Here is a 27,083-nt window from a genome sequence, read left to right on the forward strand (position 1 = left end):
TTTATTATTTTTCTTCACTGCTGATTCACAATTAGTAATATCTGTGAATAAGTATTTTGCTACGTTGAAATATCATGAACTTGAAATATTAACTCCTTTTTTTCTCTCCAAAGAATATAAATATTTCTAGGAAATCTGTTTTGATTTCCTCCTTGTTCTGTTATATACAGAGAGAAAAGGGATATCAATAATTTAGTTATATGTGGATGCCAGAATGAAGCCACAACTAAAGAGAAACCATATTAAATTATTAACTTTAAAAAAACATTATTTGCTGAATAAAAATGTATTCCAATCTCAAAGGTAGTCAGCATATGGGCATGAATTTGAATTTTATTTTAAACTATACTTGGAAGAGCTTTTCCCCGTATTTTTTAACTCCATTTGCAACTTCAATTGGAAAAAACCGTGCAAGCTATAAATCTCAAATAAGAAAATATCAGAGCAGATGATTTTTAAAAATCCACAATGCCAAAGTGCTCACATTTAGTTTAGTTTAGAGATGCAGCACCGAAACAAGCCCTTTGGCCCACTGAGTCCGTGCTGAACAGCGATCTCCGCACACTAACACTATCCCACACCCACGAAGGACAATTTTACAATTATACCAAGCCAATTAGCCTACAAACCTGAACATCTTTGGAGCGTGGGAGGAAACCGGAGCACCCAGGGATCGAACCTCTGCCTCTGGCGCTGTACGGCCGCAGCTCTACCGCTGCAACACCGTACCACCCTTTCTTAAGTTAGTTTCTCATTTTGCTGGAATGTTCTATGTTTGGAATCTTGTAAATATTTACCTGGGCCGATAACCTTCACTCCCATCTTCTATGGAAGGCAAAGTGACCTTAATTGGATGACCAGAAGCTGACATTGATTTCTGGTGTCGAGGCCGTGCTGAAGGTAGCCCAGAAGATCCTGCAGGACTTGCGATGGATGTGGAAGTACTGCTTGCACAAGCAGACATTTCAATTAGGTTTATGGGTTTAGGCAAAAGACAGATAGAGGCCAAAATGGAACAGAAAATACCCGGGTCAAGAAATTAAAAAAAAAAACATACTCTGTGGTCCTCGTACATACTACCCATGGTCCCAACAAAAGCCCTACACAAGGATAAGAGTAGTGGACCGAGATTGATTTGTTTAGTAACCTACAGCATAAACTATATATTCTATCAAAATGTGGGCACTGAAACATGATGTAACACATTTTAATTTTATCTCATTTCTAGAAAGACATTTCGCTTATACCTGTATTTTAAATGGGCCAATTACACATTTGGTGCTTTAAAAAACTCTTGTTTCTAACCATTATCTACATTATACTAAAAGGCGCTGTAAAGGGTCATACAGTATGGAAACTAAGGGCAATCCTAAATGGTTGCCTTTACGTAACCTCCATTTATCTGCATCTTCAAAATGTTAACATTTAATGCAAAAAATATTTTCTCTACATACGAAACATTTTATAATTCTCTGGTTAATTTTCATACAGCCATGCAACAGTGAATCGGGTGCTTTGGCATATCAAGCCCATGTTGACCATCAAAGTTTTAAACTAATCCAATGTACCCACCTTTGGTCTGTTGCCTTCTATGTTTCACAGAACCAAATGCTTATTTTGGTACTTTTTAAATGTTGAGAGACCATCGACCTCTACCATCTATTAAGGTTGGGCATTCCAAATTCCATCTATCCACTGGGTGACAGATTTCTTCCTCAGATTCCCTCTAAAACTCTTATCGGAACGCATGTCCTCTAATATTAGACCAGTCAGTGCCGACATGTTGACTACCATCTACCCTGTCTTTGTTCCTTACCTACATCTCTGTCAGTCTCTTCCATTCCAAGGAAAATAAATAGCCCATCTACATCCCCCACAAAATTGAAATCTTTCATCTCAGGCAAGATCCTAATCAATCGCCTCTGCACCCTCTCTCATGCAAACACAGTCCTCATCTGACAGTTATCTGACCAAACTACAGGTGCACAACCTTTTATCCGGTGTTCCGGAAACCGAAAAACTCCGAAAACCGGCCATTTTTTCCAGGATGTCGTCTGCGCACCAAAGCTCACGTTTGGCGCCAAACTTGACCCGAAACGACCCACGGTCAACCCAGGTCTGTACTACTGTCGCGGCTGCCTCCTCCCCGCAGACCGGGGAGACACTTAAACCCCCACAAAATTGTAAACTTTAAAATCTTTCAGCGGTCTCACCGGGGCAAGAGCTCCGCAGCGCTGTAACTCAATCGCCTCTGCTCCGACCCGGCAACTCTACCCATGAGGGCGCTCCAAAAACACAGACGCCCCCAGCTCCACATCTGAGTCAGCGGCGTTATCTGACCAAACTTACTAAGCTCCCTGCCAAGTTCGCGGAGCTGGGGCTGCCGTTATTTGCCTCGCAAGTTTTTGAAACTCGCCGACCAGTCTAAAGTTTACCCCTTAATATAAAATCCCTCCAAACAATAACATTTATGCAAGATTTACAATGATTCCCCGGTCTCCGGGGAGGAGGCAGTCGCTACAGACTTTTCAAGCCGCCCGCGCTACCTACCTAATCTACACTAAAAATCTTCCATTCGGAAATCCGAAAATGTCCGAAATCCGACAAGTGTCTGGTCCCAAGGCTTTCGGATAAAAGGTTGTGCACCTGTACTACCCTGCCAAGTTATCCCGTTATTGCAAGTTTTGAAACTGAGCCTATTTATAATAGAAGATCCCTGGCAATAATAGATTGCCATGGAAACTACTATTTACATTCAGGTAATTCAAGACGCATTCTATCAACAGCATGCACTTGCTCTCCTTTATGCAAAATCTTTACCATGAGGTAATTTTTTTAAAAACTAGGATCTTAACTTTATCAGCTATGTGCCAGCAAATGCCCAAAGAAAATCGGCAAACAGAACATCAATTCTCTTTCTTTTATGCAGTTATTATTTTATTTGAAAAAAAAAATGGAGTTCTCAATATTATTAATGTGCTGACTGTCCCCAATTAATTATCATTCATGTTTTCAACTGCAACCTTTCTTTTCTGATGGCATCTCATCTAGTCTATCTCTTCCCAGCACGCCAGTGCACATCATTTCCTAATGGTTACATTTCTGTTAGCTGTGCAGAATGCTAATTTATTTTGCATTAAAAGACGAGAGCTAAACAAAATGAAATTTAACATCCTTGTTGTCTCAATATAACACCAAATCGTGCATTTTGCATTGCACTATGCCATTATGAATGTCCAAGTTTATCTTCTGCTCCATTTTGTGATTAATATGGATTTGAATCTCATTCTAACTTTATAGCATTGCCCAAACACATTCTCATATGCTGTCAAAGATGGGAAGAGTTAAAATTATAATAATATTAGCACCAAATTATTTCCTCCAATGAACAAACACAGGCATCATTTAAACATTTAGAAAACAAATTAAAAGCAAAATAAATAAGTAAATATGAGAATTAGATCAGTTTTATGGAACAAATATTGGTGGTATTTAATAACACTTTAATTTGTGTATGGAAAAATATTGCTCTTGATTCTTAATCACCTATTGCCAACATAAGTAGACTCTAAACAATTTTTATCTCATCAACATTATTCCTTACAGGATCTTCTTCAAATTTAATATGTTACTTACCGTGTACATTCCAATAATGGCCTTGTTCAGTTGAATATCTGCTTTTGTTTCCCAAAGTACACATTTTGCGCTAATTTATTTTTGATTAATGCATAACTGCTACACTCGTTATGATTTTTATTAGCTCTTTATAGCTCCATACTTGCTTTAATTTTGAGAAAATCACCGAGATCTGACAATATTGTTTTGTTATGGATTCTCACCTGCTGTCTTTTCCATTCTGCACAGCAGAATATCGATCTCCAGTGGATCGTTCACATACATAAGTGTTTCTTCTCGTCATACCAGGAACCATGTTGTTCTGACATAAGAAATGAAGTATTATCAGATAGGCACAGTTTCACAAAAATATTCAGAAATTTAGATTCAGATTTTTACAATTTTAAATGTAACAGAAATGTCACCATTTTCATAATTTTCCAGATATTGTACATAATAAAAGTGCTTAGAAATAAATAATCAATACAGCTATTAGACTAACAGTCACGTTTTATAATTTTGTTCTAGCTACTAAATATGCTTGATTATTGGTTATATTTACTACTTTACATAAGTAACATTCTATTTTTGTCAAAATAAAAAGGCTCATTTAAGGACTCTTTCACTTTGGTACCTCACATCAATTCCAAGTAAAATCCACTTACAGAGCCTTCCATAATGTTTGGGACAAAGGCCCATCATTTATTTATTTGCCTGTACTCCACAATTTGAGATGTGTAATAGAAAAACTCACATGTGGTTACAGGGCACATTGTCAGATTTCATTAAAGTCCATTTTAATACATTTTGGTTTCACCATGTAGAAATTACAGCTGTGCTTATACATAGTCCCCCCATTTCAGGGCTCCAAAATATTTGGGACACATGGCTTCACAGGCATTTGTAATTTCTCAGGTGTGTTTAAATGCCTCCTTAATGCAGGTACAAGAGAGCTCTTCTCATCACCTTTGGAAACTTTTATTGCTGTTTATCAACATGAGGACCAAAGTTGTGCCAATGAAAGTTAAAGAAGCCATTATGAGACTGAGAAACAAGAATAAAACTGTTAGAGACATCAGCCAAACATTAGGCTTACCAAAATCAACTGTTTGGAACATCATTAAGAAGAATGAGAGCACAGGTGGGCTTACTGATCACAAAGAGACTGGCAGGCCAAGGAAGACCTCCACAGCTGATGACAGAAGAATTCTCTCTATAATAAAGAAACATTCCCAAGCACCTGTCCGACAGATCAGAAACACTCTTCAGGAGTCAGGTGTGGATTTGTCAATGACAACTGTCCGCAGAAGACTTAATGAACAGAAATACAGAGGCTACACTGCAAGATGCAAACCACTGGTTAGCCGCAAAAATAGGATGGCCAGGTTACAGTTTGCCAAGAAGTACTTAAAAGAGCAACCACAGTTCTGGAAAAAGGTCTTGTGGACAGACGAGATGAAGATTAGCTTATATTAGAGTGATGGCAAGAGCAAGGTATGGAGGAGAGAAGGAATTGCCAAAGATCCAAAGCATACCACCTCATCTGTGAAAAATGGTGGTAGGTGTGTTATGGCTGGGCACGTATGGCTGCTGAAGGTACTGGCTCACTTATCTTCATTGGTCATACATCTGCTGATGGTAGTAGCATAATGAATTCTGAAGTGTATAGACACATCCTATCTACTCAAGTTCAAACAAATGCCTCAAAACACATTGGCCGGTGGTTTATTCTACAGCAAGACAATGATCCAAAACATACTGCTAAAGCAAGAAAGGAGTTTTTCAAAGCTAAAAAATGGTAATTCTTGAGTGGCCAAGTCAATCACCCAATCTGAACCCAATTGAGCATGCCTTTTATATGCTGAAGAGAACACTGAAGGGGACTAGCCCCCAAAACAAACATAAACTAAAGATGGCTGCAATACAGGCCTGGCAGAGCATCACCAGAGAAGACACCCAGCAAGTGGTGATGTCCATGAATCACAGACTTCAAGCAGTCAATGCATGCAAAGGATATGCAACAAAATACTAAACACTTTCATTTACATGAGATTGCTGCATCCCAAACATTATGGTGCCCTGAAATGGGGGGGACTATGTATAAAAACTGCTGCAATTTCTACATGGTGAAACCAAAAAGTATAAAAATGGCCTTTATTAAAATCTGACAATGCGCACTTTAACCACATGTGATTTTTTTCTGTTACATATTTCAAATTGTGGTGTACAGAGGCAAATAAATAAATGATGGGTCTTTGTCCCAAACATAATGGAGGCCACTGTATTAGTTACGTTCCAGCTAATATTAAACTTATACCTGGAACTTTCATTAACCTTTCATTCTGGGTGACCTGCATTTATCCCATTCTCACTCTGCACTATTGAGCAGAAAATTACCAGAATAAAACTTCTCATGTATAGCACATGCTTATTACTTTCAGTCTGTACATGAGCTTTTCTGCAGAACTGTAAATGGTCTTCAACTGTGGAGGCTAACGTTTGTTACCTGTTGACTGGATATTAAGTATGAACATCAGCGCCATCATTTCAAATAATGTGACAATAACATTGAGAGGGGTAGAAAGCAGTGAACATGATACAAGTCCAAGAATTTCTCCCAATAGACTACACCCCTATTATAAACACACAGTGAACAGGAGGGAAAGAGGAATTTTGCATTCATTTCACACCTAGACATCTGTTTTAATTAACAGTGCACGATTTGTTCATTAACAGCATTAGAAAGGCAAAGCTGCTTGGAACAAAGAAATGCAACAAACAACTCAATCAAATTAATTTGCTGCTTACATTGGGCCCTGTTGAGGATTTCTTCCTTTCTAGACCTGAAAGTGGGCTGGCAGGGACATCCCCCTTGGAACCTACAGTGGTGCTACTTAATTTGCGAGCAATGTCTTTGTCCCACTCTTCCTTCTGGTCACTTTCTACGCTGTTTGCTTGAGGTCGTTTGGTGTATGACACAGCAGATGAGATTGATGGACCAGCTGTAAAACCGGAAAATACGGCAACAAAAATTAGTTAAACTGCAATTGTGTAAAATTCCAAGTTTTTTTTTTTAAAGCCGAAATATTTTAAAGCTCAAGCAAGTGAATATGACTGGACAACCGATAGCAAGCATAATAAGCACCATTATGAAGGGATGAGTTAGCCGTGGAAGGTAAACATTGCAAGAGCCAATTTCACAGGATCTCTCGATTTCACCTCAAATTAAAAAAAAATTACCATAGAAAACAGATGATGGGCAGATAAATATATTGAACAGCCAAACTGTGATAAAGGCATCTTATATTTAGAATCTTTATAAAGCTTTTAACTGTTATAATAATTGACCTAAAAATGTACTACTCAATTATTTTTTCGTCTGACTAAAGCTTTCTCTTTTTGTTCTTGTGAACTGATGCTTTATGTATGAGTCAGAGGAACTAGTCACAAACTAATGATGTGTCTAAAGTTTGATTCAATCATGAAAATCAGAAACACACAAAAGGCCAAAGATCAATTATTTAAAATACTTCATAAACAATAAGCTTTCACCAGGTGTATTATCCTGTCCTTCACCCAACAGCTGTTTTACTGCTCTCTATTGTCCAAAGGTGCTTTTGAAATTTCATATTTTGTCATCTTTTCACTTTGTTATTAATTTACTTATTTATTTGCCTTTATTTATTTATTTCGTTGATTTCTTTATAAGATCATAAGACATAGGAGCAGAATTAGGCCATTTGGCCCATCAAGTCTGCTCAGCTTTTCAATCCTGGCTTGTCTATTTTTTGCTCTCAATCCCATTCTCCTGCCTTCTCCCTATACCTTTGATGCCCTTACTAATCTCCGTTTCAAAAATACCCAATGACTTGGCATCCACAGCCATTTGTGGCAATTAATTCCAGATTCACCACCCTCTGAGTAAAGAAATTCATCCTCATCTCCATTCGATAGGTATTCTGAGACTGTGCCCCCCGGTCCAAGATTCTCCCATTGCAGGGAACATCCTTTCCACATCCTCTCTAGGCCTCTCAAAGCGAAAACACACAGATGGGGTGTAATTGCTGTATTGCTTTTGTCTTTATTCCAATTTAAGTATATTAATTTTGAATAAAAATAAGAATAAATCACAATAACCAATTGACTGATGTAATACCTCTTGCAATTTACATTTAGAAATATGACAGACATAAGATAGCTGATAAAGATTAGAGTTAATTAGTCTGTAATAAAAATAAAGCACATGCTTTTTGTTTAACAGACTAAACATATGGCTGGAATTTTTAAAATTGAATTAATGTGTCATAGAAAATATTCCCTTAGAAACTGAGTGTTATAAAGATTTCTCCAGCAACTTTATAATGACCAACCAGCACCTATAAATGCTTAAACCCTTTAAAGAACAAAACAATTAGTAGATTTCCAGCCACATTAAAAATAAAACATATAAAGAATAAATCATGAAAGCATGAACTTTGCAAATACTATCAAAATGGGAATGTGTAACAGCAAGCCAACTAGCTTCTGGAAAAATAAACATTCACGTTCTTCTTGTATGGTTTATTTAACCAGAATCTCTATTAGATGCTGAATTGGGATTGTTGTGCATTTCAGATTTCTAATTTTTTGCTTGAAAGAAATGGTTTTAAAATCTATTATCCTAAAATTTACTTCTAACACCCAAATCTTGTTTGCAAAACAAAATCTTAACAAAATAATGCAATCTAATCTGATAAGAATGTTCATTTACAGCTGCTCCTCGACCTACGATGGGGTTACGTTCCGATAAACCCATCGTAAATCGCAAATATCCTTAGTTGAAAATACATTTAATACAATTTGATCAAGCGACTGGAAGTGAGCTGCGGCTCGCTGCCGTTGCCCAGCATTTGCACCATCGTAAAGTCAAAATATTGCAAGTCGAAGCATCATAAATCGGAGAGTATCTGTATATTTATTCCCATTTGATTCCCCCCCAACTACATACATTTTTTTTTATTTTCTTATTTTTTAAAAAGGATGTTATTTAATTTCAATTATTTAACAATTAAATATCCTTCCTAAACAACATTCCATGATACAAATATTCAATTAAAACTTCAGGTAAATGTCTAGCAACACAGGGAGAGACAATATACTGTCTACAAATTTAAATTATGTGTAATCAGATATGAACAAGTGGTCGAATGGAACACTAAAGTTTGAACCAATTTGGGTTTTTATCTGTTAGTGACGTGGGTTAATAAAGCCTGCAAGAGAAACATTATTGTTCAAAAATTAATGCCTCACAGAGAGTAAATATTACTGGTAATTAAGTTTTATCAGGCTGTAGTGATTCAATTAAAATTAGAAGTTCCACATCTGCAATCCAGCAGGAACTGATAGATGGTGAAGGAATTATTTTGGAAAAGCATTGCAAGAGGAAAAACTTCAACTGTCAAATTTGAATACACAACCAAAAATGATGAACTTAGTCGATTAAGAATGCAAAATACTCTGAAACAAATAACTGGATGAAATTAAGGTTTGCTCCAGAACAGCACACTAAGGTGCCGCACACTCAAAGTTGAAATGTGCCATGTTACATTACATGTTTGAATGTCATCCTCACCATGATCACTAAACCGTCGTTGTTTCTGATTCGCTGATGTACTGCGCTGGACCTTCGAATGTGCAGGGGACTGCGTGGAGCTGTTGTTGAGATCGCTATTGGGTCGCGACCTTTGACACAGGTTACTACTGGATACAGATTCGCTGCCTTCAAACTGGAAGTTGGAACAGAAATGTTGTTAAAAATAAGTTTTGAAACCTTAAATCTTTATTTGTTTTCACTGTATTAAGATAAAACATTTATCATTAAATCTTCACTGTTTCCATCATTCCAAGCAATCTGACGTTAATTTTAAACGCATGGGTCAATACTTCCCAAATAGTGTGGATTGTGGAGTTTTCATCAATGAAAAATTGCTGCAAGTGTCCTCACTGCACATATGAAGGACAAATAATTGCAGAACAAGTTGTGAAAATAAAGGATACACAAATAGAAATGAGATAGATTACCAATCTATCTCAAAACATGTTTTAGTGTAACAAATGTTGATAATATTTGAAACTTTCCCCTGCTTTGTCTCAAAAAAAGTTATGTGATCATTTATATCGAAAACAGTACCACTGTTCACCGTTGAATTGTCAGATCGATTCTTCAGCCCACTCCAACTATCCTCTAATTGGCTTCTTGCACTGTCTCAACAATGCCCAACAACTCCTTATCATCCCAGTCAGCATTGAACCAACCAGACTCAACACTGAATTGAACAATATCATATAAACCACTATTCCAGCTTTGTATTTTTCACTTGCAACATCGAAAATGTTTTCTTCACTCTATTGCCCTACTGCTAATGCAGATTTCACTCCAATATGGTCTCCTACACACTGGAGAAACCAAATGCATATTGAGTGAGTTTTGCGGGGCATCAGTGTTCGGTGGGCAGGACTACCCCACCATTCCTTCACTGGCCACTTTAATTCTCCACTGTGTCCACAGCAACCAGCGATCACTCTGTACTCTAGCACTATCCTACCCACTGGGAACAATTTAAAATTTACAGACGCCAATTAACCTACAAACCTGTGTGTCTGGAGTGTGGGAGGAAACCTGAGCACTGGGAGAAAACCCTAGTGGTCACAGGGAGAACGTATAAACTCCAGACAGACAGCACACCCACGATCAAACCCGGGTCTCTGGCACTGTATGGCAGCAACTCTACAGGTGTGCCACTGTACTGCCCAATATTATATTATACATATTAAAAACAAGACCAATCCCTGTAATATACTTGTGGCAGGCTTTCTGTAAAAAAACAAAACATATTCACTCTTAACCTCTACTGCCTGTCGCCACGCGTATTTTGGATGAGTTTGCTAACACGCTTAGGTTTCTTTGAGCCTGAACCCATTGGACCAGCCTACCGTGCAGCACCTTGTTGAAGCCTTACATGCAAGTCATGTCCTGCCTTCATCAGCTTTCTAAGTTATCTCTTCAAAAAACTTAGATTGTGAGGCATGATCTCCGCTGCATAAAACCCTGCTGACTCCTCTGAATCAGTCCCTGCCTTTCCATGTGAACGTAAATCTTGTCCTTCAGAATCTATCCAACAATGTCTCTATCACTGACGCAAGGGTCACCAGAACTGTCAGGTTGATGTTAGGAGACATATGCAAGTGGTGCTATTTATGTTGAGCTCTTCCCTACAAATAGCAATTAGCCCAAGGGCAAATATTAATTTAAAACCCCAGAACGAATGATAGTAACAACCAATTATTTTATTGAATGACAGAACAAAACTGAAGAGCGCTTTTTCCTTTGTTACTGGAGTCAAGAGAGTTTTGTCTTGTGTACTGAAACAGAACAATACAATTCTCAATTAATTTTCTCAGCCTAAATATTTTGAAGCTGGAAATTATGCCATTTAAAAAAATATTCCATCAGGTAAATCAGACCAATTCTTAAACATATTACAATGAACAAATAGTAAGACCTTTTTACTCATGTTCAATGTGTTTATTATAGAAAAAGTGAATATAAACCAAGGACAGTAATTGTTACAATTGTAATTCACTTCAGTTGATCAGCAGACCAAACCCCCATCATTCAAGCAATTCTTAAAGATTTGGTCTCCCTTTATCGACATTATAAGCATATGGTGCAACATTACCTTAGAAATTAACTTTCAGAACCGGGTGAGGGGTGTGTAAAGATACGAAGCAGGTATATCCCTTTTAATTTTGTTATTTAATTTTTTTTTCTTCTTCTCTATCCTTTTTTTTTGTTCCATCTCTCACTTTTGTTTTTTCTCCCGGGCTTTACTTTTTTATGGGCTCTTTCTCTCTATTTTTTCATGAACTATCAATATCACTACTTTATTTAACATTCTCTTTTCTCTTTTTTTTGCTTTTGTTACTTTTTTTACTACTAAATTTAAAACAAGAAGTTGTACATGAAATGTATTATGTTATCCATGCTTTATATTATTGTACATTGCTTCTAATAAAAATATTTAAAAAAAAAAATAATATTTATATAGAGTAAAGGATAGAAAAAACTATTGCTTTTTAAGATAGGTTCTAGTCCAGTGGAAAGTCAAAATGCTGATCAGTTTTATATAGTGATACACAGGAGATGAAACAATGCAGCAGCCCTTTCAATAGGGAAACCACTGTTGCACTGTTCAAGGGCAGCAATGGAGAAAATCCATGCATGTGTATATCCCCATAATCTGCATTACGCAGACCTATTTCTGGCTTGGTAATAATTTATTATGAAACTTACCTCTGGAGGTTTCCTGCCTAATAATAGATAACAGGCCATGACTTCATCATACTTCTGTCCCACAAGGGACTGAGTAATTTCATCTCTTGGGAAGCCCATCGTAATCATAGTTTCTGTAAATATCAAAACAAAAATTACAATCTAAAAATATATATTTTGTTTAAACACACTCAAAGCAATATTCTCATCATAACCACATGTCTGCAGCAAATTAAATCTCTGTGCTCATTCTAAGCCTGAGGAAATCCTACAACATATTACAATGAACAAATAGTAAGACCTTTTTACTGATTTTCAATGTGTTTATTATAGAAAAAGTGAATATAAACCAAGGACAGTAATTGTTACAATTGTAATTCACTTCAATTGATCAGCAGACCAAACCCCCATCATTCAAGCAATATTAAAAGATTTACCTATTCTATTGGAATCACTATAGTCAGGTTCTGGTTCACCGTATGGTTTCAATTCCTCCTCCTCAAAACCAACATTCATCCATCGATCCTTCATAATTTGCTGTTTCCAAAAAAAATCTCGACATTTAAGTAAGTTTGCCAGCGGTAAACTTTATTAACTTTCAAAAACGATATAAATAATTTTTGGAGTAAAAGTGGAAAAATTAGTAATTAAAAACCACATTAACCATTAACAAAAATGTAAGCTTCACAAATTCTAAAGGGTCTCACTTACTTCCAAACTGCCCCGTTTGGCAGGATTTAATACCAGAAGTTTTTTGAGCAGGTTTTCACAGTCGGTTGACATATAAAAAGGAATACGGTATTTTCCTCGCAGCACCCTTTCCCTTAATTCCTGGAGGGAGGGAACAAATAAAAATCATAGCACCTTTCCTGGACCATGAGACAGAATTAAGTCCTCAAATGTTTGGGTCAAAAAGTACTGAATTTACTGAGACAAGAATCAAAGAATGCCTTTAAACCGAATAACCCGTCGATTTATTTTCCTTCTATTTACACCACTAGTTAAAAAATTAAAAGGTTTAGATTTCTCAAAATGATTTACTTGGCATAAAATTGTGTTGAATGGTTGAACATAATTTTGTAAGTAACCAGTTACTATTTTACTAATGGATTCCAGCATTTTCAAAGTGTTTTTAGTATGCTACCAAGTCAAGCCATTGTATTAAAAACGAAGGGCATGGTGTTGAGCACAACTGTTGATGCTTCAGGTTGAAACCCTGCATCAGCATGAGAGTGGAAAGGGAAGATAACTTGTATAAGGTGGAGAGAGAGAGAGAGGGTGAGATTGGAATCAGAAAATGATTGGTGGATTGAGGTGCTGGATGACAGGCAGGCAGATGTAGCCAGTAAGGAAGGGCAGGGCGGGAGTTGGAAGACTGATGTCAGTGGGTTACAGAGAAGGCAGAGACACATTTTTGAATGTAGCCAGGTAGGGGAAGAGTGAAGATGGAGACAGATGGGAGGTGATAAACAGTAACGTGAAGGCTGCCAATGCCAGAATCTGATGTAAGGTGATAATGGAAATCATTAGGGAGAGGTGAAGAACAGATAAAACCAGAACAAGATAGTGGAGGGGGAGTCAGTGAATACAATCTACATGTACAGGGTGGATGGAACCAGGAGGGGAAGGGGGTTGACAGTAGGTGATGAGGAGAGCAAGAGGAGACTATTGGAAATGTTTATTTTTTTTAAAAATGTGAACCTGAGGTGGGTCAAAGGAAAAAGGGGAGGGTTGGTGGGGGCAGAGAAACTGGGCAACAAGAATGGTATCTAAGAGAAGGATGTGAAGTAGTGCAGTTTAGGAGGCTGTAGGAGACAGCGAGTTTATAGCAGATTTTAGTGGATAATTTGTCTCCTGAGATGGAGACAGAGAAGGGAGAGAAATGGCTCAAGCAAATTCTAGAGTGGGGTGAAAATTAATAAGCAAAGATGATCAAATTGTCAACTTCCACAATGATGCAAGAAGTAGTACCAATGCATCCATTGTTTTTTAGGTGGATGTAATGGGAAGTCGGGGATAAATAGGGAGCTGATTTTATTTTACTAATTTTATTAAACTGATGAAATGAAACACCACTCCATTATATTTTTAATCTTACTCACATTTACTTACTGTGAGCACGGTGGAGCTGTAGTTGTGGGCTCCAGCATCAAGGTCAGTGAAATAAACTTGTGCCATGTAAGCCCTATAAATTTTGTGCACAAGCACCAAAGGACATTTTACGAGAGTGCTTTCTGCATTGGTGCCAATTAAAAAAAATGCCAAATCAATACATTTTAAACATTATTGGACTCAAAATCAATGTCTCTATTTTATGATATTCTACTCGGCAAGTAACTGTAGTAGTAAGACTGCTGCCAAGCCAGTAAGCAAAATTACCTCAAGTAAAAACATAGATCATTAAAATACAAAGTAACTTGCAACAAAAGGTGATGCTACACCATGAACCGCATAAGATTGTACGAAGTGCCAAGGCCAAGGGCAGTCTGATCACAATGGTATTAACTGAAGAGTGGTACTTTCAATTTATCCTTCATCTTAAGAGGTACGTCAGAGTAGAGAAACATCCTCAATCATTACGGGGAAGAGGGGTGGAGGGGATAATGGAATAACTGAAAAGTGAGGGCCTTCCAATGATATTATATTTTCATGTACCTTCGAAAGGCTAAAACAAAGCTGTTTTAGATCTAGCAACATGGGACTTTACCAACGTTGTGCTCAAGCTGCGACATGTTTAACAAGAGCTGATATGGTGGATCCACTTGTGGATTACAGCGAACTGATGGGATGGCAATATGAGACAGTCATCGAGTAATCGAATAACCTTTTCAAAAGAAATGTTACCCAAAGAGAAGAACATGGAAATGACGGAATAGTTCAGGTGATTTAAGGGGAAATCAGGATAAGCATGTGAAGGGGGAAGGAATAGAATATTCTATTACAATAGATTAGAAGTGGAAGGATGGGAGCTCAAACAGAGCAATAAAGTCAGTATGGCTGATAACAAGTAAGGGTATTCTGTATTGTAGATTTTATACAATCCAACGTAAAAGACAAAAAAGAGAGACACAAGTTACCTTTAAATTCTGGCCATCAAAAGGTAAAGATCCACTAACTAACGTGTAAAGGATGACGCCGAGACTCCAGACATCCACTTCTGGGCCATCGTACTTCTTTCCTTGGAAAAGTTCTGGCGCTGCATAGGGTGGACTTCCACAAAATGTGTCTAATTTGCTACCAATTGTAAATTCATTGCTAAAGCCAAAATCTGCTATTTTTATATTCATGTCTGCATCGAGAAGCAAATTTTCTGCCTAAAAAAATGGAAGCGTCGAATGATTACCTTTGTCATTTTTTACAATACCAATGAATTCATGAATGAACAAAACCTTAAACTGAAGCAGCTGTTAAAAATACAACAGAATCAGAAAATTCCTTTCAGTATCAGGTACCTTAAGATCTCTATGTACAATACACTTCTGATGACAGTATTCTACTGAGGAAACAATCTGAAAAATAAAAATCAGAACAATTCAGAAACATTTTCAACACACATATGCCAGTGTCATTTCATTGAAGCTGCAGCAATACATTATCTTAAATATCAAAGTTAGTGATGCATCTGATTGATAACATTAACACAAGTTCACTCATTCAGAGAAAAAAATGACTATGAAAGGGGAAGGATGTAAAGTAGAATGAATATGTTGAATTTAAGGAATAAGAATGATCTCATTTGTTTCTATGGTATGACAGAAAAAAACTGTACACTGCAGTTCTTACCTCTTTAAGAGAAAGTTTGGTTGAACATTAGCATTTAATTTCATTTTTCTAGTCCTGAATATATGCCAAAACCTAAAAATTGAGCAAACTTGAATTTGTGATTATCATTTATGTCAATGAATTAAAACAAATCGATTGTTCAGTCACATTTGTAAATTGTTCTCATGTATGGGAACTACTAGTCACTAAAAATGCACTAAAAGATTTTCAGTTGCAAATAAATGCTGGTAGATATTTATAAAACTGCCATTTTATATACATATCAGCAAATGATGCATTTTGGGGAGTCTACTCAGGGAAGGGCATACACAGTGAATGGCAAGGGCCAGGGAGTATTGAGAAACAGAGGAGCCTTGGTGTACAAGTCCAAGGTGCAGATAGGTAGAATGGTGAAAGGGGCATAGGGGGATGTTTGCACTTTTAGCCAGGGCATAGACAACAAGTGCAGGGAAGTCTTGATATAACTTGATAAAACATTGGTCAAGCCATTGCTGGAATACAGTGTGCAATTCTGGTCACAACACCATATGATGTGATTGCTCTGGAGAAGGTGTAGAGGGGATTTTGCCTGGGCTGAATGTTTCAGTTGGAGGACACACTGGATGTGTTTTCCTTGGACCAAAGGAAGCTTGGGGGGGGGGGGGTATAGAAAATTATGACATTTGGTGGACACTATGTTAGTTTTGCCCCGTGACAGAGGTGACCAAGATCAGAGGCCACACGTTTAAGGTGAGGAGTATGAGGTTCAGAAGGCATCTGTGCAGGAATAGTTTCATCAATAAAAAGTTTGCATCTGGAACGCATTGTCTGTGAAAGTAGTAGAGGCAGGTACTATCACAATATTTGGATAAGCACTTCAATCACCCAAGAATAGAGGACTATGAATCTAGTGTTGGTAAATCAAATTAGTATAGATGGGTATTGAAGGTCAATGTGGACATGGTGGGCTAACAGGATCTGTTTCTGTGCCATATGACACTCTGAACACAATTATTTGACCTGAACTTTTAAATAATTATTTTAATCAGAATATTATTTTCCAGAAAAATTTGCAGGCTTTTGAGCCGTTTAGAATTCAACACAATGATTGGTTAGGAAGGTAAAAAATAAAGTATGAAAGCAAAGCTTACAGATTACTTAAAACTCTGATATAAAGACTTTCACAGAGATGCAAGGAGAAAAATATTAGTGAAAGAAATGAGGAGTCTATTACACCCAGAAATAGGAGAACTTGTAATAGGGAATAAAGAAATGGCATACTTCTGTCTTCACAAATTAATTAAATTATATCTTTATAAAGGAGGTTACAAATAACACCCCAGGAATATTGGGAAACACAGCAAGGGGAACTAAATTAAATGTATTAATAGGGAAATGATGCGAGGAAATTGGATTAAAGACCAATAGATTCCCAAGGCACAACAGTTTGATTTGTATAGTACTTAAGGAAGTGGCTCTATAAAGAGGATGTATCAGTGGCATTTTCCAACATTCATCAGACTCTACAGTTCCAATGATTGAAGGATATCTAACATAATCGCGATGCAAAAAAAAAAAAAAAAAAAAAAAAAAAAAAAATCAGGTAAAGAGAAAACAGGGAATTTTATACCAGTTGAGCCTGACACTAGTGGCAGGAAAAAAGGTAGAGCTCATAATAAAATATGGAATAGCAGAGAACTTGGAAAAGAATGACAGGATCAGATGTTGCCACCATGGATTTGTGGAAGATAAATCATGCTTAACAAATCTACTGGAGTTTTGAGAGGATGTGACAAGCAGAATAAATAAGGGAAAACCAGTGAATGTCAAATATTTGGACTTTCAGAAAGTATTCTTTTGATGAGGCCCATGTATGAAAATAATGTGCAAAATAAAAGCAGATGGGATTAAATATAAGGTGCTTATATTTAACAGAGAACTGACTGGCTGATAGGAAGCAAAGGAATGAATTGGTAATTTTCAAAATTACAAGCAGTGGTCAGTAGAGTAACAGAAGGATCATTGTTGGTGCTCCAACTATTCACAATACATTGATTTGGATGTAGGAATTAAATATAGCATCCTGTGGACAGGATAAAGATGAGTGTCCTGAGGAGGAAGAAGAAAAGTTCCAAAGTGATTTTGGCAGAATGATGGAATGGTAGGTATATGGGAGATTTTTTAATAATATGGATAAATATGAGGTCATCCTATTTGTCGAGTCAGAGGCCCTGTTCCCATGCTGAATGTTGGAGCAGGGTCGGCTGAACAGATTTCTACTTGCATTACACATCCCTCAGTAAATATTAAATATGCAGCTCTGCTGAAATTGTTTGAACTGAATTGTTTCAACTGAAATGCTTCACAACCAATGAATTATGTTTGAAATGTATTTGTAGTATTGTTTTGTGATAAACCACATGCACATGATACACAGATGTCAAAAACAACAATAAATGACCAGACAATTTATTGCAGTTTTATTGAAAGAGGAACACTACATTCCTCTACTTTACGCTCACCCCCTTTCACAGACCTTCTGTAAATAACAAAAAATCCATTGTATCCAACATAACACAGGAAAATAATACCTGAAAATAGCAGGTTGTCTCAAAGCTGGAGAAGGCTTCAAGGACACATGGCCTACTCTTGCTGTAACTTATATTCAATAAAAAGTGAGGCATCAGCGTATGTAGCTACAACTTGTTAGATGATAGTACTACCACAAAGGCAAGCTGCTTCACACAACTGCAATTTTGGTTAAAAAGAAAGTTTTCTATTTTTAAGTGCAATGTTTGAATGATAGTTACATTTGCATTATCTGTTCATCTAAACATACTATAGTGAAGCAATGACAATTCTAGATATGAAACTGAAGGCAATTCCTAATGACCTTGGAGTGCTAACATCTAATCCCTATTATTTTTTTCAGTGAAGGGAATAAGAGTTACAACTGAGTGATATCATGCATGCATGGAAATGTACAGAACTTTTGTGCATGATGTCTTTAACATGTAGCATTTCACCAAGGAAGATGACAAGTCACAGTCACATGTGACAATATTCATTCATTCATACAGAGACACACCTGCACTATTAGCAAGACCGACATCTTGCTTACCAGTAAGTTCCACAGGAGCATAATGAATGATATTTGGTGTTGAGCCACATATTATGGCAAATGTCCCAAAAGTTCAGTTATATTTTTAATGCATTAAATGTCTTAAGGAGGAGGGAGAGTAGCAGAGGGATTTATGGAATAAATCCAGAATATAATATGAAAGCATTGGTTGAAATTCTCTGATTAAAATTGGGAAACTAAGTGGCATTAAGTGGGGAGTATTTGATTATGCTGGGGCAGTGAGGAAAGACATTGCAGGAGGTTCTTCCAATCATGATGGGCTTGCATTGAAGAGGAGGGAAATGCATCACAAAGGATGCAGTCAGAGGCAATCTTTGGTCAGAGGGTGGTGAATCTGTGTAATTCTTTGCCACAGAAGGCTGTGGAGGCCAAGTCAGTGAATATTTTTAAGGCAGAGATAGATTCTTGATTAGTATAGGTCAGAGGTTAGTGGGCGAAGGCAGGAGAATGGGGTTAGGAGGGAGAGATAGACAGAATCATGATTGAATGGCAGTAGACATGAAACATAGAAACATAGAAATTAGGTGCAGGAGTAGGCCATTCGGCCCTTCGAGCCTGCACTGCCATTCAATATGATCATGGCTGATCATCCAACTCAGTATCCCGAACCTGCCTTCTCTCCATACCCTCTGATCCCCTTAGCCACAAGGGCCACATCTAACTCCCTCTTAAATATAGCCAATGAACTGGCCTCGACTACCCTCTGTGGCAGAGAGTTCCAGAGATTCACCACTCTCTGTGTGAAAAAAGTTCTTCTCATCTCGGTTTTAAAGGATTTCCCCCTTATTCTTAAGCTGTGACCCCTTGTCCTGGACTTCCCCAACATCGGGAACAATCTTCCTGCATCTAGCCTGTCCAACCCCTTAAGAATTTTGTAAGTTTCTATAAGATCCCCTCTCAATCTCCTAAATTCTAGAGAGTATAAACCAAGTCTATCCAGTCTTTCTTCATAAGACAGTCCTGACATCCCAGAATGGCCTAATTCTACTATTCCTTATGACCTTAATACCTTAGGATGTCATGCATGACTTTGGTTGGAAGCAATTCAGCAAACCCAGTGGTTTTAGAAGTTGGAAACGTATAAGAATGTTGCCCATTGCTTGTTGTATTTTACTTCTTGCACTTCTTCCAAGCATATCTTGTTCAAAGGACTCAACTTTAGTTCCATTAACACAGTTCTCACAAAACAGCTCATCAAAATTTTGCTTAATGGCTTAACATTGATTTCCAATCTGTTCGTGCTCCTCTCTTCCTCAAAGAAGCTAGCCTGCACTACATTAATGGCTGATCCTTTAGTTCTTGCAAACTACAACCTCAACTCTAACAATTTTTCCTTCTTCAAAGTCCCCGAGTGTGTAATTACCCTCTAAATCAGTGTCCAACTTTTCCTAAACTCTGCGACTTAGGGCGGCACAGCTGTAGAGCTACTGTTTTTCAGCACCAGAGAGCCGGGTTCGATCCTGACTGTGGGTACTGTCTGTACGGAGTTTGTACGTTCTCCCCGTGATCTGCGTGGACTTTCTCCGAGATCTTCAGTTTCCTCACACTCCAAAGACGTATAGGTTTGTAGGTTAATTCGCTTGGTTATAAATGTAAAAAATTTTCACACAGAGAGTGGTGAATCTCTGGAGCTCTCTGCCACAGAGGGTAGTTGAGGCCAGTTCGTTGGCTATATTTAAGAGGGAGTTAGATGTGGCCCGTGTGGCTAAGGAGATCAGGGGGTATGGAGAGAAGGCAGGTATGGGATACTGAGTTGGATGATCAGCCATGATCATATTGAATGGCGGTGCAGGCTCGAAGGGCCGAATGGCCTACTCCTGCACCTAATTTCTATGTTTCTATGTCCCAAGTGTGTGTAAGGTAGTGTTAATGTGCGGAGATTGCTGGCCCGAAGGGCCTGTTTCCGCGCTGTATCTCTAAACTAAATATCTTTAATTGAACCTCCCGCCCCACTACATCATCTAAAGCATTACTCAAGTTAGAAGTATTTAACAACATTCAGTCATATCAGAAGACAAAACCCACCGTTCCTGCCAGACACACTGCTTTAACCGATGACATCATCTGCCTTCTAGACAAATGTTTGATAAAAGTTTCAGTGGACTTGTTTGCATTCTTGCTTCCCACTCGACTCCCAGATCCTACTGCATATCTTTGCCATTAGTCTGCATAATTCCACATCTGTAATATTACCAGACTCATGTCCATTCTTAGATCGACTGATGCTGAATTTCATATTCATGTGATTATTGTGCCTGGACCCATCTTTTCCAATTCATTTCAGGTCAGCCCTCCACATTCTAACATCTACAATCTGGTAGTCATGCAAAATCCTGATATCCAATCCCATTACTTGTTGTTCTGTTCAAGTGCATCCGTTGACTCACTACCATAAATCACTGGGTTGTGCAATTCTCAAATTACACATCCTTGTTTTTACATTGCTCAAGTGTGTGTTTCCAGCCCATATAACTGCACCAGTGCTGAGGAACTGCTAAACCTCCCCCTTCCATTCCTATCTTTCTTTTCTCCTTTAAATCACTCTTTCAAACCTGGTAATTTAGTTCACATATTTATATGCAACAATCTATAACAATTTATAATGAATGTCATGAGAATTAAACCCAAATTCTTATGTAATTGCACCCAACTCACCTGTCTAAACTTTGCCCTTGCTTCTTTTTCTTTCATTCTTCCATGTGCAACTAAGTAATCAAAAACTTCTCCTACATTGCAAGGATGTAAAAGGAGAATGAAGCATGTTTACTGAATGCACAATCTAATATTACACTTCTTCCCAAATGTTCACTTTTCAAAGCTCTTTTCAAATGAACTTTGAAAAGCAAAGTGGTAGAAATACATCCTTCATCGCTTGCATTACACATGCAATAGAGTATGCAGCTACAATCCTCCAAAATTTCGATTCATTGTTCAGTGGCCAAAGACAAATTTCAAACACAAAATCTTTGTTGCAAACCTTATCACATTCCATATTTTCTGAACTCTATAATAATGATTTTTTTTTTTAAATGTACAAAGGAAGGAAGTTCTCATCTCCATTTAAAATAATGAAAATAAAAACTTGAAAGCAGACTGGAGATACTCGACAGGACAGCCTCTGAATTAAGTACCAGATCAACTGGCAAACAAGGCTGAAGAATATAACACAAATCCACTTTCATTTGATTAGAATCATACATTAACAATTCAGAAACAATAAAACGCAGGTGCTTTATTCAGTTATATTGGCTGTGGGCAAGATACAACCAAGTTAGCAACACTACAAAAATCACAGCATATAATCTGCCAACATTTTTGCCACCTCCAACGGGACCCCACTACTGGCCACATCTTCCCATCTCCACCCCTTTCTGCTTTTTGCAGAGACCGTTCCCTCCAAAACTCCCTGGTCAACTCGTCCCTTCCCACCAAAACTACTCCCTCCCCAGGTACCTTCCCCTGCAACCGCAGGAGATGCAACACCTGTCCCTTTACCTCCACCCTCAACCGACCCAAGGACCCAAACAGTCTTTCCAGGTGAGGCAGAGGTTCACTTGCACCTCTTCCAACCACATCTACTGTATCTGCTGTTCCAGGTGTCAACTTCTGTACATTGGCGAGACCAAGCCCAGGCTTGGTGATCGTTTCGCTGAACACCTCTGCTCAGTCCGACTTAACCTACCTGATCTCCCGGTTGCTTAGCACTTCAACTCCCCCTCCCATTCCCAATCTGACCTTTCTGTACTGGGCCTCCTCCATTGACAGAGTGAGGTCCAGCGCAAATTGTAGGAACAGCGCCTTATATTTCGCTTGGGTAGCTTAACCCCAGCGGTATGAACATTGACTTCTCTAACTTCAAATAGCCCTTGTTTTCCCTCTCTCTCCATCCCCTCTCGCTTCCCAGTTCTCCCACCAGTCTTACTGTCTCCGACAACATTCCATCTTTGTCCCACCGACTCCCCTGACATCAGTCTGAAGAAGGGTCTCGACCTGAAACGTCAACCATTCCTTTTCTCCAGAGATGCTGCCTGTCCTGCTGAGTTACTCAGGCATTTTGTGACGACAAAAATAATGCTAGACAATTTATTTTTAATTCCATGAAACAAAATGACAAGTGGCATCTAATAAATATTCTGCAGATCAAATGTGAATGGCAGGGTAACTGAATTGTTTTCTTTCAATTCTTCCAAATACTTAAAAGGTCAACCGATTTAAGGAAAACTTTAAAAGCTTTTTATTAGTTATGTTACATTAATCTCAACAGATTTTCAACTAATTAGCCACGAAGAATGATCAAGGTTATCATGTTGTATGAACCCTCCCACAAAAGCAAAATTACTAGTAATTTCAAGAAGACACCACTTACAATTAAATGCAGAATGTCTTCTACAATTTCTTGAATAAATTAGTCTATTCTCGTGCAAAAATTTAAGTTATGATCCAATTCAAGGAAAAGGTGTATTACCAGTTTCCCTGTTTGAATTGTGTGTCTTCTGACTGATCACAAAGATGAATGGAAAGAATTTATGGATTACCCAGACATCCAGAGGTTCACAGCTGGAGTAGAATTTGAAAGAGCAGAATGTGACAGACCTACATTTAAGTGGGACAAAGCTTAAAAAAACAGAATACATATTGTGACAGTCTAATGTATCCGGTATAACATTTCTGCATTCCAATGCTTTATCCTGCAGATATTTTTAGATGAGATTTGATGTAAGAGACACTTTGCTGGCATTAGAAGTTCAACCGTCACACTATTTAAACATGATCTCACCCTGCAATTTTCTGGGGTATAGATCAAAAGGAATTTGCTAGAAAAATTTACTGCATTGTACTTTTGGTAATAGATAAATGGTTCTGTATTCATCCGAGGAAAACTATAGTTATAACTACTATCTTTAAAATGTTAAGATAATTTGACACACATTAATTTATCATCTCTTATTCACATTTGCCACAGATTACGATTTTAGACTACAAATATAACTTTCAACTCTCAGTTTAACAAATAGTGCACAAATACAAGGTGCTTCAAAATGTAAAGATTAAAGTAGTTAATGTGCAAACACTGCGGAGTTAATTGGCCAAGAACAACTTTATCGGGAACAAAAAAGCAATAACTTAATCTCAATTATTTATTTAATACAATTGTTGAGATTAAGTTATTCCTCTTTTGTTCCCGATCATGTTCCCTGTACAAATGTACCAATTTTCTAGGTTTGTCTTTTTACAACTGAGCTAAAACCACAGCTCATCATCCTCGAAAGGATTGCTTACATAGATATCAATCTATGTTTTTGGGTGCTTGAACAGCTATAATGGAACCAGGCTGTTCAGGAACTTGAGACTCACAGAAGACAAAGGGAGAATGGAGCAAAATCTTAATTAAAAAAACCCAGAAGAGATAAATACTAGAAGAGATAAATAACAATGGCGACAAAACACTGTCTTTAATTTTAAGAGTGCATTTAACTGAACAGCCACTTTAAGAGGTAGACAAAATGCTGGAGAAACTCAATGGGTGAGACAGCATCTATTGAGCGAAGAAAATAGGCGTCGTTTCGGGTTGAGACTAACGACGCCTATTTCCTTCGCTCCATAGATGCTGTCTCACCCACTGAGTTTCTCCAGCATTTTTGTCTACCTTCGATTTTCCAGCATCTGCAGTTCCTTCTTAACCACTTTAAAAGAGTCAGTGATGCGATTCCAACATTATTTCAGTGAACAAAAAAATGGAGAGCAGCTTAAGGAATTCCATGAGCCAGACAGCAGCTGTGGGGGCAAATGGACAGAAGACATTTTGGGTCAAGACCCTACATCAGTCTAAGCAAAGAGTCTTAACCCAAAACATTGGCTCTCTATTGGATAACACGAAAGGGTCTACTCGAAATATCGACTGTTCATTTCCCTCTGATGCTGTCTGCCTGACCAGCTGCTTGCCTCCAGCTGCTCTCACTTTCACCCCCTGCAGCATTCATCATCTGCAGTCTCTTGTGCCTCCGTTATTTCAGAGAGATTCTCTTCTTGTGAAAGCCACAAACTTTGCATCAATTACAAGGAACAGCCAAAGCCTTCACTTACCCCCACTTGCATACTCCATGATTAAATACAGTGTCTTCTCAGTTTCAATTACTTCAAATAATTTCACTAGGAGAGAAAAAAGGTTGCCTATAAATAATACTAATAAAATCATTATTAAAAAAAGTAGCGTGTGGGGATAAATTATTCTGATCATGGTTAGCATTTATACATCAGAAACCATCATAATGCACAAGTTCATAAATGCACATCTTCCCCATTCAAGTCATTATTCCATTTGAAAGATTTAAACACTTAAGCTGTGCAACAGTGCGGTTTGAGTTTTCCTTATATTGCCTGTTGCAAGGATACTTGAATTTCACTCTGACCTTCCAATGATCACGATGAACATAGTAAATGTCAGTGTCAATCTGACCTGCAGTTTATTACATATGACATTTACGTGGTCTGAGGCATTTCTAAATGCTCTGTGCCTGAAAATAAACCTGTTTCATATAGATCTGAATCCATGGAAGTGTTCTGCAAATTACACATCTAAATAATATAAAAAGAAAACTGTTGAAATATGCAGCCAACAAGGCAGGATTTAGAAAGGCAAGTGAAAAACAGTTGCATTTCAGTCTGAAAGTTTCCCAACAAAACAAGGAAAAGTTAGAAATTTGCACATTTTGAATTGAAGACAATAATAGTAGGTGGAGAACAAATGGAATGCTTGTGATTGGCAGAAAATCAAGACAAGCAGCAGTTGTGGTACCAGCTGAGAGAGGGAATGCGGCTTGACATCTGAAGATCATTGCCAGGAGCAGATATGGATAATATGAGATGAATGAAAGCAGAGGAAGTGAAAGAAAGGAAAATGACAAAAATAAACAATGCTGGAACTGAATATGAACTGAAACAACAAAAACTGTAGATGCTGTGAACTCTAACGTTTTGCAGACAGTCAGCATCCATAGCATTTCATATCTCAAATGAAGGTTTTGCGAGATTGCCAGAAGGATTTCTTAAACTAAGAGGAATGATATTCGATACATTTGCAATGATGCTTCTCAATTTCCTAGAGAGAAGAGGACATGAACATAGCTGAGCTCAAAGGTAGTTTCGCCAAGACTCTAGCATTAACATTTTTTTTCCCCCCATTACTGAAAACTATATAAATCTATACGGAAAATCTACATATGTCGCTGGGAATTTGGGAGCAGCGTATGGCATTCCCAAATCTGCATTTAAACTGCATCGGTAATTCTCTTTTCAATCCAGACAAGGTTGCAGCTAAGTTATTCAGTATTTTTGAACACAAGGCACTATCTGAAGATTCCCTCTGAATATCATTTTGTAATGTTTAGAAATAATCTTGTATTAGTGACTGTTACTGAGAGTTAGAGAATGTATACCATCATTCTCCTTGCTCCCTATGCTTATACTGCCTGGAAAAGTAAAATAATACTTTTAATTAAATAGTTCATTTATTTCTGCCAGTAAGAAAAGGACGTGGACTGTAAAATCCAAATCTTTAAATACAAAGATAACCTAATAAATTCCAATAAATTATACATTTAGTAAAACAGCAATGTGAATATCTGGTCCCCATTCAGAAATATTAGTTCCATATTATGTTTGAGGCAGAAAGGTTGAGAATTTATTGAAACTTAATAAATTGTGCTTTAAGCCTCCCAAAAAAAAGTTTAATTAATTATTCCACATAAACACAAACTATTTAAAAAAAAAAAAAAACAGGAATTCAATTTCACACACTAGCTTGATTTTCTAAAAAAAAGTGTTAAACAATACCCAATGTGGTAAAAAACAGAAACTGCTGTTAAGGGATTTGGGTGGAGAATGTGGGGAACTGGAGCAGAAGAACAATATATAGAATGGACATTGGAAACCCACCTTCAACACACCTAGCTGAAATGACAGCAATGTAGAAATAGGATATGCTCTGCCTGTACATATTTGCATTGCATAGCTTTCTTTTCCGACACCATAAAGATTTGCCACTTTATTACCCGTCAAATATGTTATAAAATGAAGTATGCAAGTTCACCCTAATTTGATGCACATTGTTCTCATTAGCTGCTTGTGAAAGGACCTTTCTATCATGGTAAATTAAGTCATCCTTTGTGAGATACTGTTTTGTTTAGTTCACACTTTGGCTATATGGTGTCGAAAAAGAAAGTGGCGCAATGCAAAGAGGTACAGACAGATCAT

General features: G+C 37.6%; 1 protein-coding gene across 4 annotated transcripts in view; it reads right to left on the reverse strand.

The window, feature by feature from the left end:
- Window positions 1–27,083, reverse strand: part of mark1 (MAP/microtubule affinity-regulating kinase 1) — a 133,713-nt gene that overhangs the window by 13,892 nt on the left and 92,738 nt on the right. For 2 of the 4 annotated variants that reach the window (XM_055639714.1, XM_055639713.1), the window contains 11 exons: window positions 24,915–24,980; window positions 21,486–21,556; window positions 15,379–15,435; window positions 15,004–15,240; window positions 12,638–12,757; window positions 12,364–12,463; window positions 11,948–12,060; window positions 9,227–9,380; window positions 6,424–6,617; window positions 3,840–3,937; window positions 798–944 (listed from right to left, as the gene is read on the reverse strand). In XM_055639714.1, the coding sequence (XP_055495689.1) occupies window positions 798–944; window positions 3,840–3,937; window positions 6,424–6,617; window positions 9,227–9,380; window positions 11,948–12,060; window positions 12,364–12,463; window positions 12,638–12,757; window positions 15,004–15,240; window positions 15,379–15,435; window positions 21,486–21,556; window positions 24,915–24,980 (1,357 nt within the window). The remainder of the gene's footprint in view (window positions 1–797; window positions 945–3,839; window positions 3,938–6,423; window positions 6,618–9,226; window positions 9,381–11,947; window positions 12,061–12,363; window positions 12,464–12,637; window positions 12,758–15,003; window positions 15,241–15,378; window positions 15,436–21,485; window positions 21,557–24,914; window positions 24,981–27,083) is intronic. The other 2 variants (XM_055639717.1, XM_055639715.1) reach the window with 1 other exon arrangement.

Source organism: Leucoraja erinacea, chromosome 8 (assembly GCF_028641065.1).
Source record: "Leucoraja erinacea ecotype New England chromosome 8, Leri_hhj_1, whole genome shotgun sequence".
NCBI lineage: Eukaryota > Metazoa > Chordata > Chondrichthyes > Rajiformes > Rajidae > Leucoraja > Leucoraja erinaceus.